The sequence below is a fragment of the Phyllostomus discolor genome, chromosome 9, assembly GCF_004126475.2.
Source record: "Phyllostomus discolor isolate MPI-MPIP mPhyDis1 chromosome 9, mPhyDis1.pri.v3, whole genome shotgun sequence".
NCBI lineage: Eukaryota > Metazoa > Chordata > Mammalia > Chiroptera > Phyllostomidae > Phyllostomus > Phyllostomus discolor.
This window is the reverse complement of record NC_040911.2, coordinates 37,448,495-37,467,069: the sequence shown is the minus strand read 5'-3', so window position 1 is coordinate 37,467,069 and position 18,575 is coordinate 37,448,495. Positions and strand designations below refer to the sequence as shown.

Here is an 18,575-nt window from a genome sequence, read left to right as displayed (position 1 = left end):
AAAGTTAGTTGCTAATCAAGAAGAACTGGCAGAAGGGGGCTTAATTAAGCATGCGTACCATGCTGACTTGGATGCATGGAAATGGGGGATTGATCATGTAATTGATTCTGAGCTCCCTAGAAGTCCGATCAAAAAGAGAAAACTGCTCAGTTTCATATTTCACTATGATCATAATCTAAAAAGTAACCAGTTGCTCAGGAGAAGCATGACTGTTAACATCAGAATGAGGAAACACATTTCCCTGGGGCGGGGCAGAGTGGCCATCAGGAAGAGGATTCCCTAGTCAGTGCCTGTAAGAGAGTCCTTAAGGTAGGTGCAAGTTTCAGTTTTCTACACTAAAGTCAGAACGAGCAATTATTTGGGGGTGCCAATATGATTCAGACAAGTACCCAGCTTTTTTTTTTGCTATGCTCAATTTTTATCTCTGTATAAGAGCAGTTACACTGTATGTTCTTCAAGCCATCTTCCCTAAATAATTATTTTAGTCCAGTTTATGCAAAGATGTCATTGGCAATGAACTGCAATCATCTCTTACAAAATCCCATTTGGACTCCAGCTGTCCTTTGCTGCCAGTTACATTTATGTCCATTTGCTTTCTCAGGCAGCTGAGCTGAGAGGGATGACACCTACTACTAGGCATGTAACTATTTGCCTTCCCACCTCCCCACTGTAGAATTAAGGGAATCCTCACAGGCACAGCCAAGAGCCTTTTCCCCCTTTATTCCTCTGTATCTTATTTATGAAATTTACTTCTTTATTTAGATATTTACATATACATATATACCATTTAACTGGATCACACTTAAAGCATTGTGCTTTACCAAAAAGAATAATATATTTGATGCAATTTTCTTCTTTCTTTTACTTCTTGTGAATCCTCTTTCAAGCTCAGATGAGTGGGAGCTCAGAGCTTGGAGTTCTAATCCAATGCCATGGCTACAACAATTTCACTATAATTTTGAAAAGTTTTTAGGCAGATGTATACATTTTTGAAGGTAGGTTTTTAAAGACTTTTACCCCCGTGCCTTGCTGAGCAATCTCAGCTTTGGGCTCTAGGATGAAGCGGTCGGTTGGAGCTGGCGCGGGCTCCTGGGACAGGTCCTCTGAGGTCTCATTGATAACTGTCTCTTGGGCCCGGTGAATCTCTGTGATGGCCCCAGGTCAGGAGCAAGGTATCTGAGTAGACCATTCTCACGGGATGACTCCAGATCTTTGTGAAGAGGCGACACTCCACACATCTCAGCAAACTCAGCCCTGGTTGCTAATGTGTTGGTGTGTTGTAATGTGGTATGGTAGTGAAGAAAGAGCTGGGACTTCGGAGTCAGACAAACAGGTTTGAAATCTGGCTCTCAGTTATCATGGACTGACCTTTGGCAAGTGTTTTTGTATCTCTGAATCTTAATGTCAACATCTGTAAAACAGAGATAATAAGTAGGATGGGGGGAAGACTTGAAATAATATATGCAAAGTGCTTCGTTCTCATAATTACTCTATATATGGTACCATGGGTGACCATGGTGACTGTCAGTTTTTCATACAGTAACAAATGATCTTAATTAAAACCTTCCAATAACCGAGACTGCCTCACCCCTTGCCCAGGTTTCGGTGTGAGTGCCAACACCACACCTGCGGGGAGACCTGTGATCACTGCTGCACTGGGTACAGTCAGCGGCGCTGGCAGCCTGCCACGTGGGAGCAGAGCAATGAGTGTGAAGGTGAGCATGGGGGAGGGGTGCTGGGAAATGAGGCCCCTCCCAGCGTTTCCTCCCATTTCTACCTGAGGACTGATGCTGTGTTTTTTCCTGCTTGTGAAGAGAGTGGGATCATGTCAATCTTAGGGACACAGGTCTTTCTATTGTAATGAATACCTCACAGACTAGGGGTATAAGTGCCCCACTGTAAATTCAGATATAAATATAAGAAGAAAAATCATAATAGCAATCACAATATGCAAGGATTGGGCTGAGTGCTTTAACATAAATTGGCCTCTCTTTTTACCTATTCAAAATATGATGCAGCCACTATTAAATGTCAAACCCTATCATTCATTGGGATGTGATACTGGATCGGAATCCTAACTATTTTGAGGACCGAGGTCTAGAACAGGTGGTGAGATTGGTGGCTAAGCAGAGAGCTGGAAGCATTGGCAGGTGACAGTGGTGGGAGGGGCGCTGTAGTGGGATGCAGGCAGGTGCAGACAGAAGGGGTCAGAGAAGGAAGGAAAAAAGATGAGAGGCTGCTGTTAATTACGGGTGCAATGTGAAGTAAGGAAACTGTTATTTTTACAAACAAGCCCTGTGACATCCAACCGAGGGTTTTCTTTTAAACTGCTCTTCTTAGGAAGCCACATATTTATTCCAATTCTTGAAAACATTTTTGTAAAGTTTAGTTATTGGTTTTAGAGACTTTGTCCCTTTTTTCCCCTGAATATCCTTAGTATATGGATTGAAGATGGATTTGCTTTTTTTGAAATGACCAAAAGGTGTTTGGATCTAGGTTTGTAGAACTAGGTGGGTAAGAAAGAATCTGTGCTTTACACTTTTTGACCAAATATTTTTGTAACTATTAAGAAATAAAACTGACGATCTCTGTGATCAGCAAACTTACTCAAAGGCATTTCCAGTGAGGGGCTCCAAGAGTGTGGTGACAGATGCTGACACAGTTGGAAGGTGCTGGTGCTCCCCCCGCCCCTGGGGAGTGCTCGGGTGCATCTCCAGGTCCAGGGGTGTTCCCTGAACAGCTGTTCTCACTTTATGGTCAAGTGAAGAAGGACTTTCTCAGTAATGTCCCCATTCCTCACCCCCGGATGAGGGGACTAGAAAGAGGGAAAGGTAATAATCAGGGGGTGAGTCGGGTTTAGGACACCTTGATTGAATTAGTGTTATCACATGAACTCCAACATTAACAATTTGGTTAGTTTTTCAAATTAATGAAACTGAATTTCAGAGAATGACGTGCTTTACTCTTACAACATAAAAAGTGTTAACTAACTTCCTCTTAATATTTTTACAGTTGTCTGAATGGTTAAAAGTTACAAAAACAGCATGTGGAATGAAGATCTATTTGTTAGGTACTTTCTAAATTCCATTTGAACTAGTTAAAGTCAGAATAAACAGACTTCTTAAGAAATGACTGGGGTAGTAAACATAAATGCCTGGAATTTTTTCTTTTTTAAATCATGGTACCACTGAGGAAATGAAAATAAGAAAGTTCTCAGCCTTTTAAAAACAGGACAACTTGGAAGTCTAACTCAATCTTCTTTCTTAATAGGTTTATTTGGGAACTTGATTAAAACATAGAAATTGCTAGAAAGACTTGGAAAAGTTGATCTAGACAGAATGTAATGAACAGATATTTTGCATAAAAGGGAATAAGAATTTTATTCAAGTAAGATTTTTTTCATCTTGGCAATGATGAAAATCGTAAGTGGGTTTTAAATTAGATTTTCTAATTTTAAAACTATTATACATTACTTGTAGAAAACTTAAAAATTATTTTTTAAAAAGGGGAATCTCCAATCATTCTACTACCCAAAGAAGACCACTATTAATATCTTTTAGGTAGTTTAGTGTTTTCTCACACTTACTTTAAATATTCAATAGGGTATTATACAATTTTACATCCTGATATTTTTCACTTGATATTTTTAGATATTCCCCAATTATTAAAAACCCTTTGGTATCCTTTTTGATGGCACATAATATTGTCATCCTGTGGATCTAAGCGTATCCAAAAAGTGTTAACTGTTGAGTTCCTGCTATGTTCTGGAGAATGTGCTCTATTGTAAATGAAACTCAAGCAGTTCTTGACTTTTTGGAACAGAAAGTCAAACAATAATACTATTATTTGCTTTGCCATTCTCTATAATTGAACATTAAGATTATTACCAATTTATTGCTATAAATAGTGCTGAGATGAAAGGCTTAAAATATGGGCTTAGAGAATAGGCTTTGGAGTCAAACAAAGACAATTCAGGATTCTGCCTCTCTTATTTATGAGCCATGCACCTGGAGGCACATCCCTTAACATCTCTAAGCCTCAGCCTCCACATCTCACCTAAGGGAATAACAGTATCTGCCTTAGAGAGTTATTGCACCAATTGAGATATTGCACATAAAGCACTTTTTACAGTGTACCAGGAACTCAATTATTCTCGTTAATAGTAGTATTAGTGGTAATAGTGATGTTCTCTTCGTGCGTGATAACTTAACCTCTCCCACTTAATATCAAATGAAAGAAGCTACAAATTGCATATATTTATAGATTGAACTTTATGTCAAAGTCCCTAAAATTTTCCACCTAGAGTGTTCCTGCTGTTCCAAAAAGGACTTTATTGTAGCTCAATAAGCAGTAATATTCTCTGGGAGAATTTACTAAGTGTCTTGTAGTCATGAAGCAATATTAATTAGAATGCCCTTTTCAGCATGCAACTGCCATGGCCACGCCATCGACTGTTACTACGATGCAGAAGTCGAGAAGCAGCAGGCAAGCTTGAATACCCAAGGCATCTATGCAGGTGGAGGTGTATGCATAAATTGTCAGGTGAGGCACTATCTAAGTCAAATGGATATGTCACGGTAGGAAATAGACATTCATTAAGCCCTACTCCCCAAAAAGATGTCAAGAAAGTTATAAGCATTTGAAAGCATTTTCTGAAATCATTTCTCCACTTTTGTACACAAAAGTTGTTAGCTGGCTGTAGTTTAGGGATTGAAGGGAGAATGGACTGATGCATGTTTGCCCATACTCTGTTGATTAGGTTCTTCAGTTAAGTCTTTGCCTAACTAGAGAGGAGAGTTCCTGGCTGTTATCCTGACTACTGTCTCCCTTAGGGTATAAAGGCTCTACAATTAGAGGAAAATAAGTGTCAGCCTCAGTGCTGGTCCTAAATCCCGTGTTCAGACAGATTTTGAATCTAGACTCACTGAGAAAGTACATCAGGATTAATTAACAATGTCTGCCATTGACATCAAATATGAAACACTGATTTTTCATCTTTTATATAGGACAGTATATATTGGGTCCACTGGAAATTAGCCAAGAGGAGAGTATGACTGAAGAGGGTATAATGTCCATGAAAATGGTCTGTATTGTCACTCAGTCTTGTGTGCTTTTAGAGTGATGCTTTGTTAAAGAGCTATTCTTTTCATGAACTGCCCATGTTTCTCGAACCAGGACCAGACATGCTTAGAGAGCCCCACCATTCTCCACCTGTCTGTCACTCTACACCTTTTATATCCTCTGTCTTTCCAGATAATTAAAATACAAGTAAAATATAGGTCACATAGTTTCATGTATCAGGGAAAATCACAGGGTTTCATGTATAAGTGAAAGATCCAAGGATCTTTTTACAGCTACGTACTCCAAGATCCTCAGGTAATTTGTATGCAAATTAAAATTGCAGAAGCTTTGGACTGAGATGTAGGTGGAATGCTTGTGCAGATGAAGGGTCAAGCCCCTTCACTGTGTCTTTAAAATACATTGTTCCTCCTTTTGTTTCTCTCAATGATATTGTGTTTTGTGCTTTGCTGTTCCAGAACAACATCGATTTAGTCTTTTTCATAATGGCTCTGCAAAGCATTTTTCTTTTGTATATGAATTATTGAAGTTCTGTTAGAGTCATTGTACTTTTTTCTAATTTAATTTTAAAATGCCTTTATTTAAGTTATATATATGTGTGTGTGTGTATATATATATATGAAACATAAACTATATCATTTAGCCATTTTTAAATTTAAGAATAATTAACTTTTATATTGTATTCATAATCAAAGAGCAAGGAAAGAGCTTTGCTTCTGTTATAGTTTAGTAGCTCCAACAGGACCCAAACCTCCCTGAAAACAACTACAGACTATAGGCAAAATACAAAAACAAAAAACAAAACAGACCCCCTTTCCAACACAATGATCTGAAGGCACTGGGGAATAAACATAAGCAGGAAGACACTGGAGAAGAGCTGCCATTGGATAACGAGATCAGCTTAGGGGGAGTTACTTTTTTTTTTTTTTAACTTTTAGCCAACAGGCAGGTCAAAGTTGGTGCCATGTGGTTTGGCTAAAATTCCTTCAGAAATAGGGCTTGAAGAACAAGAGGGCAGAGCTTGGGACAATCACAACTTTTGGAAAGCGAGTGGGGGGTCCAGGGAAAAAGAAATTGAGAGTAAATTCCTAAATTGGTGTATAAATTCTTCTCAAGTTTATGACTGGCCCCTGAACTATTCACCACAGGATGGATTTCAGGTAAGACTGCAATAATTTATTTGAGATTTCAGTTACCACTCTAGAGTCAGAGTTTGCAGTTTAAGTAAAATCAATTGTCTCAAAACAAAATGAAATATTCTTTAGAGAAATATTACAGACTCCAGAGTCTCTATAATATAATATTTATAATGTCCAGGATACAATTCAAAATTTATTGACATTTGAAGAACCAAAAGAAAGTGCCCTGTTCTCATGAGAAAAGAAATCAATAAAGACCTGAAAATCAATCAATGCTGAGATAACCCAGATGTTGATGTTAACAGTTAAGGATTTTTGAGCTGCTGTTACAACTATGCACACAGATGTAATTAAAACGTGTGCACAATTAAGAGACAATAAATATCAGCAGAGAAATAAAAATGATGAAAGGAACCAAATGAAAATTCCAGAACTAAAACATACAATATATTAAATTAAAAATTCACTTTATAGGTCCAATAGCAGGATGAAGAAAATAGAAGAGTCAGCAAACCTGAAGATAAATTGATAGTAATTATCCAGTCTGAGAAAGAAAAAGAAAGAGATTTTAAAAAATGAACAGAGATTATAGCAAAGGGTCTGACACACATGTAATTGAAATCCCAGAATAGAGGAGAAAGGATGAAGGGAAAAAAGAAAAAGAAGAAGATACAATGGCAGAAAATTCCTTAAGTTCTGTAATTGAATATTATTCAAGAGATTTAGTGAACTCACAGGTGGATAAATACAAAGAAAATCACCTCTAGGCCTAACAATCAAACTGCTGAAAACCAAAGACAAAGTGAAAATCTTGAGAGTAGGCAGAAAACAACACATAACAATGTTTGTGGACATCTCATTAGAAGCTATGAAGGCCACAAGATAGTGGAGCAATACCTTTAAAGTGCTAGAAGAAAAAAATTGTGGACTCAGAATTTTGTATTTAGCAAAAATATCCTTCAAGAAGGAAAACAAAAAAAAATATTTCATCAATAAAATAAAGCCAGAATAGGGGACAGACTGACAGTGACCAGAGGGGAGAGAAGAGGGAATTTCAGGGGAGAATGGGAAGGGTTTACAGGAACAAATTTAAAGGACACATGGACAAAAACTAGGGGGAGGGTGGTAATGGGAGGGAAGTGGGGAGGGTTGGGTGGGTGGGCTGGAATGGGAGTAAAAGGGAGAAAACTGTACTTGAACAATGATTAAAATAAAATTTTTAAAAATAAAAATAAAATAAAATAAAGCCAGAAATGCTAAAGCAAGTTTTTTTAAGTTAAAGATCTATGATACCAGATGGAAACTCAGATCCTCAGGAAGAAATGAAGAGTATTAGATTATACATGTCTAGGTAAATATCAAGAAGTATTAAAAGTTTAAAAAATTTAGGGATTCTTAAACTAAAGACATTTGCTTTATGACATTATATTGTGGGATTTATAATGTGTGTAGATATAATATATATACATATGAAACTATAGTATAAATAGCAAGGACATATAAGAGTATAAGGTTTCTACACTGTTCATGCAGTGGTACTATATTAACCCTAAACAGACTGTGAGAAGTTAAGGATGTATATTATAATCCCTAAAGCAATTAACTAACAAAACTAATGCAAAGAGGCATAGTGAAAAGGCTAATAGGTAAATTTAAATGTACTATAGTTTTTAATCCAAATAATCCAAAATAATCCAAATAATCCAAATACAAATAATCAAAAAAAGGGAGGATCCAAAAGAATGAACAGAAGGATGAAATACACACACACACACACACACACACACACAAAATGGAGAAAATAGAAAATAAATTTAAAAATGACAGACCTATTTCCATTCTTGTCCATACATAGATGAAATGTTAATGAACTAAACACTCTAATTCAAAAGCAGAAGTTGTAATAATGGATAAGAAAGCAAGACTCAACTTGATATATTCTGCATATGAGGTGCATTTTAACTATGTAGACATAGGTTGAAAGTAAATGAGTGGAAAAATGTTTTCAATAAATAATAAACAATAGAAGGATAGATATAGTGGCGATATTACTGTCACATAAAATAGATTTTAGTGCAAAAAAGCTGTAATAGAGATAAATTAGAGATATTTCATCACAATTAAAAGATCAATTTCATCAGGGAAACATTGCTATTGTAATAACAGAGGTTTAGAATGCATAAAGCAAAATTAGACAAAATTAAAAGGAAAAATAGACAATTTTATGATAATAGTTTACTGAGACAGATCACTAGGAAAACTCTGACATTTGAAACAACACACTTTTAAATAATCTTTATCAAAGAAAGAATCTTGAGGGAAATTAGGAAGATTTTAAATTAAGTAATAATAAAAACACAACACATCACAACTTGTGGGTTAGAGCTAAAGCAACTTAAAGGGAAATTCACAGCTCTATATGTTTATGTCAGGATACAAAGTCTAAAGTCAATGACCCAAAGTTCTACCTTAAGAAGCTAGTAAAAGAAGAGCAAAATAAATCCAAAGTAAGTAGAAGGAAGAAAATAGTAAAGATAAGAGCAGAATTCAACAAAAGAGAAAACACACAAACAATAAAGAACCTTAACAAAACCAAAAGCTGGCCTTTTGTAAAGGTCCACAAAATCAATCAGCTCCCAGCTGCACTGGTCAGGGAAAAAGAAGGAGGTTACAAATTACCAGTATGTCATATACAAAAGTGGGTTTATCATTAGAATTATTATAGACATTGAAGAAAATACAAGAATACTGTGAACAAACTTATGCCAACTGAGATTAAATGGAAAGATGTTTTGAAAACTACTATTTAATAAAACTGATAAGACATTAAAGCAGAACATCTGAATAGTCCTATATCTATAAACATTGAGTTTATTATAAAAAATTTCCATTAAAGAAAGTTCCAGGCCCAGATAATTTTACTGCCAAATTCTGTTAAACATTTAAGGAAGCTATAACACCAACCTTATATAAATTCTTTTGGAAAACAGAGGGAAGAACACTTCCCAATTTATTTGATGAGGTCAGCATAATCTTAACACCAAATCCAACAGACATTACATAAAATAAGACCTATATCTTTTATGAACATCATAGATTAAAAAATATTTAACAAAATACTGGAAAATAGCATTCAGCAATATATTATAAAGATAATGCATTTCAACAAGTAAGGTTTATCTTAGGGAAGCGAGGTTGGTAGAGCATTCAAAAGTCAATATGTGTAATCATATTTGAATAAAAGAGAAGAACCTTGTAAAATATCATTAGACAAAACAAATACCCATTTTATGATAAAAATGTTAGCAATCTAGTAATAGAAATGAAATCCTGCAATTTGATAGAGCATTTATGAAAAACCTATAACTATCATCATTTTATTGGTGAACTATTTAACTGTTTCCTTCTAAAGTTCAGGAACAGGCAAGGAAGATTGCTTTTCACCACTTCTTTCATACAGCACTCTGGAGGCTCTAACTATTGCATTAAGGCAAGAAAAGGAAATAAAAGGCATTAAAATGGGGAAGGAAAAAGTAGAAGTATTTATATTTACAGATGATACTATTATTTATGTAGAAAATCCTAAGGAATAACAAAACAACTACTATAACTAAAAAGTGAACTGCAGGATACAAGGACATTATATTGAAGATAATTGTATTTCATCTATTAGTAGCAAGCAACAGGAAAATGAAACAAATATTCAGTTTAAAATAGTGTCAAAAACATAAAATTCTTAGGAATAAATTGAACAAAATATATGCAAGACCTCTATATTAAAGCTAAATAACATTGCTGAGAGAAATTTAGAAAGACCTAAATAAATGAAAAGATATAACGTATTTATATATTGGAAGACTCACTATTAAGGTATCAATTCTCCCCAAATTGTTTTAAAGATTCAATGCAGGGTTGTTTTTTAGAAATTGACAAGTGGATTCTAAAGTTTATATGGTTATATAAATGATCTAGAATATCCAAAGTCATCTTGAAGAAGTATAATGATGTTAGAGAAATTATATTATCTTACTTTATGACTAACTATAAAGCTGTAGTAATCCAAACAGTGTGATGTCAAGATAGGACAGACAGATCAATAGAACAGAATAGGGAGCACAGAAACAGATCCATACTTATATAGACATTTGTTTCTTGATAAAAAATACCAAAGCAATCCAATGGGTGGTAGGGTGAGGAGAAAGTCCTTTCAACAAAAGGTTATGAAATAACTGGATATTTATATGGGAAAAATAAACTTTGACCCCTAGCTCAAATCATACAAAAAACTAAATTAAAGCTAAAACTATAAACCTTTAGAGAAAAATATAGGAGAATATCTTTGTGATTCAAAGGATGATAAGTTTTCTTAGGTTATGGAAAGCAATAACCATAAAAAACTGACAAATTAAGTTTCATCAGAATTACAAATTTGTGCTCAAAAAAGATACTATTAAGAAAATAAATAGGCAAGCTACAGATAGAGAAAAAATATTACAAAACATAAATCTGACAAGTGGTTGGTATCTAGGATATATAAAGAACACCCACATCTCAATAATGAAAAGACAAATAATCCAGTAAAATACACAAAAAATTTTTTTAAAGATTTCGTTTATTTATTTTAGAGAAGGGGAGGGTGTGAGAAAAAAAGGGAAAGAAACATCAATGTGTGATTGACTCTCATGTGCCCCTTGTTGAGGACCTGGCCTGCAATCCTGACTGGGAATCGAATCAACGACCCTTTGGTTTGCAGGCCAGCACTCAATCCACTGAGTCACACTAGCCAGGGCTACACAGAGGATTTGAACAGCTAGCTCACAAAAGTAGACATATGAATGACAAATAAGCACTCAACAAATGGCTTAACATTATTAGTTATTAGAGAAATGCAAATTAAAATTACTACTTACCACCAATTTGAGTGAGAGTGTGGAACAACTGTGCTATCATGCATTGTTGGTGTGAATGAAAAAATGATACAACTGCTTTGGGAAATGTTTTAGCAGTTTTTAAAATAAAATTAACACAAACACCTACTCTATGACTCACAAGTTTCACTCATAGGCATTTATCTACAAGAAGTGGAAATGTATATTTACAAAAAGTTTTTAGTAGCTTTAAGCACAATAGCACCCAACTTGGAGTAGCCCAGGTGCCTATCAATAATAGAATGGAGGAACAAAGTTTGACATATTTAAACAATGGAATACCAATGAACAATAGAGAGGAACAAACTAGTGATGCATGCAACAACATGCAAGAATCTAAACAAAGAAACTTTCAAAATAGAATGCATATAGTATGAAAGCCATTTAAGTGAAATTCTGGAACAAGAGAAACTAATTAATAGTGGGAAAATCAGAACTCTGGTTGGCTCTGGGAAGTTGGTGATGGTGATCGACTAGGAAGGATCATGGGAAACTTTCCGAGGTGATGGTATTGCTCTATATCTAGACAGAGACTTGGGGTTCACAGATGTATGTATTTGTCACAACTCACTGATGTACAATTAAGAGATCTGTACTTGTTCACCAAAAAAACTGTAGGTAAACTTTGAACTGTAGTTAATTATATGCATGCTAAACTTTTGGGGAAAAGTGACTGATATCGACAATTTATTTTGAAATGCATAAAAAATAAGATGGACTGGTGAATGGATAGGGAAAGAGTAAATGGATAATTATGTGATAACACAAATATAGTAAAATGTTCATGGTAGCTTCTACATAGGGCATATGTAGGTGTTCACTATACAACTTTAAATATTTTACAATAAAATTTGGGGGGTAAAGAGCAATGAAAAAAAGAAGGCAAGGGACACAACATTTTTGTCAGTGACTCCCCAATATCTTTCCCTTTAATGAAATATTGATGTTCTTAACTAAGATTAAAGATTGCCCAATTCGTTTGAGACGATGCTTGAAGACAATTTGCCTTCATTAACTGAAACAGAGTCTTTAGCTCCTTCTGTGGAGACACGACTTTTGATCTAAGTCTTGAGCTTGCTCCCTAGCTGTTTGTGTCCTTGATGTATTGGTTTCACTATATCCAAACTGGTGGTCTCCCTGCCCCATCCACACACACCACACAAAGCTGAGAGATGGGACCAAGAAACAGATGAAGCTCATATGGCTAGATTCCCTCCTGCAACAAATCCCACAATATGACACAAAAGATAATAAATAAGCAAAATACCCTCTCCTAGAATGCACAACAGGATGAAAATAAGAAAGAGTATTATTAACAGACCAAAATTTTCAAGAGATTCTAGAAAGATATAAAACAGAAACACACTCATGTAGGAGAACACAATTGTGATTTGTGGATGATTTGGAGATACTCCAAGAGGCAACAGATAGAAGAAATTAAGTGTGAAGCTGCATTCAAATCTATAAAACTTTATTGGAGTTTATAAAAGAAGACCAATATGGAAAGCCATAATGTGTCTCCAGACTCAATATTATAAAAATACAATTTTTAAAAAACAGTCTATCAATTCAGTACAATTGCAGTCAGAATCCCATAGGAAATTTTTAATTTTAATTTAAAAAAATACTTTATTGTTACTCTATTACAGTTGTCCCAGTTTTCCCCCCTTTGCCCCACTCCACCCAGCCCACCCCCTGCTCCCACAGTCCATCCCCACCCTGCTGTCCATGTCCATGGGTCCTTTATACCTGTTCCTCGACTAGTCCCTTCCCTTTCTTTTACCCTTATCTCACTACCCACTCCCCTCTGGTTGCTGTCAGTCTATTCTTTGTTTTGTTTCCATGCCTCTGGTACTATTTTGCTCATTAGTTTCTTCTGTTCATTAAGTTCCTCTTATAAGTGAGATCATATGGTATTTGTCTTTTACCACCTGGCTTATTTCACTTAGCATAATACTCTCCAGTTCCATCCATGCTGTTGTGAAGGGTAGGAGCTCCTTTCTTTCTGCTGTGTAGTTTCTGTTGTGTAAATGTACCACAGTTTTTTGATCCACTCATTTACTGATGGGCTCTCAGGTTGTTTCCAGCACTAGGCTATTGTAAGTTGTGCTGCTATGAACATTGGGGTGCATAAGTTCTTTTGAATTGCTGTTTCAGGATTCTTAGGGTATATTCACAGCAGTGGAATCACTGGGTCAAAAAGCAGCTCCATTTTTAGTTTTTTTGAGGAAATTCCATACTGCTTTCCACAGTGGCTGCACCAGTCTGCATTCCCACCAACAGTGCACTAGGGTTCTCTTTCTCTACATCCTTGCCAGCACTTGCTTTTTGTTGATTTATTAATGAACAACCTAACCCCACATCTACAAGAACTAGAGAAACCACAACAAACAAATCCCAGAGTGAGTAGAGGGAAGGAAATAATCAAGATCAGAGCAGAATTAAATGACATAGAAACTAAAAAAATCAATTCAAAAGATGAATTTAGGAGTTGGTTCTTTGAAAAGATAAACAGAATCGACAAACTTCCAACTAGACTCATTAAGAAAAAAACAGAGAGGACCCAAATAAATAAAATCAGAGGTGAAAGAAGATATAACCAATACCATAGAAATGTAAAGGATTGTAAGAAATCATTACGGACAGCTATATGCTGTGAAATGGACTGATTTCTGGAAACATACAATCTTCCAAAACTGAATCAAGAAGAGGCAGAAAGCCCAAATAGACCAATAACAACTAGTGAAATTGAAGTAGTAATAAAAAAAACTCCGGGCACATAAAAGCCCTGGCTTCACAGGTGAATTTTACCAAACATTTAAAGAACTAACTCCTAACCTTCTCAATATATTCTAAAAAGTTCAAGAAGAGGGAAGTCTCCCAAACTCTTTTTTACGAGGCCAGTATCATCCTAATTCCAAAACCAGACAAAGACACAACAAAGAAAGAAACTACAGGCCAGTATCTCTGATGAACATACATGCTAAAATCCTCAACAAAATATTGGCAATCCCATAGGACATTTTTAATGAAGATTGACTGAATGAATCTAAAGTTCTTATTGATAAAATAATATATGAGAATAGGTGCATAATTATGGAGGAAAGTTGCATTCAGAGATATCAAAACATACCATGAATCTGTACTGAGTATGGACTCAATGCAGGAGTAAATAGTTCAATAAACTCTAATAGAGAAGCTAGAAACATATTCTTGCAGATGTGAAAGTTTGGTTTACAGTAAAATTGGCATTTTTAGTAGAAGACAAGGGTGGACATTACATATATGATGTTGGGACAGTTGGCTCTTCATTTTCAGAAAAAGTATCACCCTATTTTATGCCGTGTACACAGGGACATGGGGAGTCTTGACAAGGAGTGGAGGGCAGAGAGTGCTGCTACAGCAAGGCCAGTGGCCTGGGTGGGCCACAGGGTGATGCTTCAAGGTGAAGTCTGAATTTGCTGGTAGAACATGTACCTCACAGCAGTTGTCTACCAGAAACCCAGCTGTCTGAGTCAATTCACGCTACCTGAATAAATACACCATAGTGTGTGTGGATTAAATAATAAATAGTTATTTCTCACAGTTCTGGAGGCTGGGAAGTCCAAGATCAAGGTGCTGGAAGGTCCAGTGTTTGGGGAGGGCTCGCTTTTTGATGTGCAGATGACTGCCCTCTAGTCGTATCCTTCATATGGTGCAGAAATTCTCTCTCTTCTCATAAGGGCACTAGCCTTATCAGGAGGGCCCCACCCTCATGACCTCCCTCCCTCCCAAACACCCCATCTTCAAATACCATCACATCAGGGATTGGGTTTCAATATATGAATTGGGGGGTTTGGGGGTCACAGACATTCAGTCAACAGCACCAGTTAGCCTGACTGTCCCCCGTCTTTTCTGTGTGGTGCTAGTAATGGACAAATGATAACTATCTACCATGAGCTCTGGCTGGGAACAGGTAGTGGGAACATCATAGGCAGGCTGGGCCTGGAGACTTTTACGCAGTCAGGCAGCCAGCATGTGAAGGAGCCAGATTATTATTCTGCAGGGCAGTCACTTGCCAGAGATGACCATGTTCTCATGTGGAATTGATTTGATTTTAGTTCGTGTGTTTACTATTTTAAGTATTGCCTTGGGGATGTGACATTTTAAATAGGGTGGCCAGTTCCCTGGGATTTGGCATTTGAGTGAAGACCTGAAAGAAGCAAGAGAATGAGTGAGGCATTTGTCTGGGAGAGAGTGTTCCAGGCAGAGGGGATGCAGGGCAAAGGGCCTTGAGAGGGAGCAAGGGGCTCTGTGTGGCCAGAGAGGAGTGGGCAGGGGTAGACAAGTCAGAGAGGTAGCAGAGGCCAGATTGTGTTGGCCTTAGGAAGGAAAATCAGACCCAGGCTTTTCAGGAGCGTGTGGAAAAGTGTACTTCCCACGTGCTTGAGGTCCACAGAAATGGAAGTCAGCTGTAGTGTTGTGGGTGTGGTCAAGGAATGGAGAGAGACAGAGATGGGTTTTAGCCTGAAGATTGCAAAGCACCTTGGAAGTTTTGCTTAGAGGAATTAAAACTGAAGAATGATCAGAGCAGGGCTGGGTTTCTAGGTGAGCATTCCTAGCTTCTCTAGGAGGTGGCAAAGGAGGGGGTGTGGGTGGTGATAGGCTCATCTCTGGCATAGATCCCATTAGTGCCCATTCCTACTTATGAACTTGGGCAGCTGAGGTTTTCCCATCTTGTTTAGTGTCCTGTAAATGTAAATTCAAGTACTCACCCCTCCCAATGAGATTGCTTCTTCATTGCTTCCAATATAGAAATTAGGGAGCCACTGTCTGTAGGTCTCAATCTGACCTCGGTCCAACCATGACCTTGGGTGTCCATAGATAAAGGGTGTGTTATCACCTTCAGGGCTCCATGTGGGTTCCGGACAACCACCTGAGATCTGAAGGCAAACCACAGGCATTATTCCATCTTCGGGGTGATTTTTTGTTTTCTTTTGGTCACTTGTTGCTGTTGTTTGTGTCTTAAAAATGTAACTTCTCTGTGGCAGGTGCTTCATTGACCAAGCTTTGTGTAAGAGGGGAGAGCCTGGGCTGCCCACTTCAGAGAACTTTTCATTTCCTATTCCACTGGGAAAAATTGGGGAGCCAAGGCTAACCTGATGTCCTCTGTTTATTATAAGTCACAGTGGCAAGCAACAGAGAGGTTTATTGGCATTTGATGGGAAGAAGGGTGGACGACAGCTGTTTCTCATTTGCCCAGAATGTTTATGCATGTAAATGTTAAGTCAGAGAAGTGGCCAGTGTGGTTTTAGACTTCAATGTTAAAGTGAATTCAGATTTTCACCCACAGGACAAGGAGTGGTAATAAATAAAAGTCTGTAATTAATAAAATCATCTAAAAAGGGGGAGAGGATACAGAAAGCGCCTTTGTTCTCCCCTCTGTGATTCTATGCAGACTCTTTTTGCATCCAAGTGTGTTATATTTGTTCTTTTGACTTCCAATTGCCTTTCCTTTCATTAGTGAAAGAACACTGTCCTCCTAACTGCTTCCAAATTAGAGAGCGAGAGAGGCAGAATTGAGCTGGACCCATGGAGTACAGTTCTTGGAAACTGGTGATGCATGTTGGGTAATTTGATTTGTGGCAATTAAAAGGATTAATCATGAAATATAAAAAACTGCTTACTATTATACTTTAAAATGAGCTCTGTGTATGAAACTCATGCCTACACTTTCTGTTCATGTAACAGAAATGTTTAGGAAATAGTTTCATGACTAAAGTACAGATAAAATTAGAATGGCAAGAGAAGAAGATCTGTGTATGTGATTTCTTCCAAAAGCAGAGATGGTAAAAATACATACATGACCTTTTATTCCTTGGGTAAAACTAAGGGTGATTTATTATCCACACTTCTTCTGAATAAAACTTTAAAGGGTGGTCCTCTTGAGCTTTTTTTTCTCACTCAAGTGTCAGGTACTTCATCAAGCAAATTGTGTGATGTGGGGAAAACCTGGGTTTTCCAGGTCATGGTACTTACTCTTACTTACTTCTTCTTCCAATGAGAAAAAAATTCCAGAGCCAAACGTAAACCAGTATCCTGTGGTAAGTCTTGCAGACCGAAGGTCAAGATCAATTGTGTGTGTGTGTGTGTGTGTGTGTGTGTGTGTGAGATTAAAACTACAGGTGCATACAACAGAATTATTTCCCTGGATGAATAGCGCAGCAGAATAAAGATTTCTTCAGTACTATACTTCTAAATTTCTTTTCTTTCTTTCTAGCATAACACGGCTGGTATAAACTGTGAAAAGTGTGCTAAGGGTTATTACCGCCCTCATGGCATTCCAGTCGATGCCCCCCACGGCTGCATCCGTAAGTTTCATTTCAACCTGGTGTGCCTGACACTGTGTGTGCTGCTTTGGGGAGGTCACCAGGCTAAATCCCTGTCAGTTAGTAGTTCCCGACTTTCCTGGTTTCTCCATATTATTGGTTCACTCCTTACTGTGTGACCTCAGGCAGGTACAGAATCTTGCTAAGCCTCAGACTTCTTATATATAAGTAGAAATGGTGATATACTCCCTAAGATTAAGTGAAATGCCCCCCAGAGCCCCTAGGAAAACACTAAGCATTGGGCCTGTCACACACTGGGCCTGCAGCAAATGTGAGTCCCTCCGTCTCCTGTTGTTGTGACGTGTTTCTATGATCTCTGATTATTTCAAAAATTTTCAGCAGTAGCATCAAGATTAGTAAAGATTTTACAAGGATTTAATAATAGTCCCAATATTTAAAACAGCTACGATTTATCAAGCATTTGCTATATGCAAGGTCTTGCCTACATATTTTCACAAGGTCTTATTTATTTCTCACAATAAATTTAGGACATTGTATTATTATTCTAATTTTTGGAAACGGGGAAACCAAAGGGTCTGAGTAGTTACAAATTTTGGCCCAGGTGACAAAACCACTAAGGGATCCACTGGTGGATCCAGGAAGTAGTTTACTTCTGTCTGGAGTCACCGTGCTATCCTGCATCCATTGTAAAGAAAAATTCTGCTGGTTCTTTCCTGTGGAATTATCAGTCAGAGGTCTGATTGGGGACTTTGTCCTGTATGTGTATCCCATTGGGTTCCTTCCTGTTTTTTGGCCTCCACGGTTCTCTGGCTGCCATGGTTGGAAAAAACTCAGTGCCCCACCATTTCCAAAATTCATTCGTCATATCATTAAGATTTGAGAGCACCAAAGTCCAAAGTATTGTATGGGTGGACTCTGACCTGTCTTTCTCTAGGACAGTAAGTCATTAAGCATGTTCCCATTTTCCTTCCCTCTTCCACATCATCCTACGAAGTAACATGTCCAACATTTTCTTGCGCCCACACAAAATAGGCATTGGCAAAAGAAGATAGACATCGTGAATGCAGTCATACCTTGTTAGGAACCTCAGTTTTCCATCA

General features: G+C 37.2%; 1 protein-coding gene across 1 annotated transcript in view; it reads left to right on the top strand.

The window, feature by feature from the left end:
• Positions 1–18,575, top strand: part of LAMA3 (laminin subunit alpha 3) — a 249,647-nt gene that overhangs the window by 67,773 nt on the left and 163,299 nt on the right. The window contains exons 7-9 of the mRNA XM_028523555.2: positions 1,600–1,715; positions 4,424–4,542; positions 17,406–17,496. Of these exons, the coding sequence (XP_028379356.1) occupies positions 1,600–1,715; positions 4,424–4,542; positions 17,406–17,496 (326 nt within the window). The remainder of the gene's footprint in view (positions 1–1,599; positions 1,716–4,423; positions 4,543–17,405; positions 17,497–18,575) is intronic.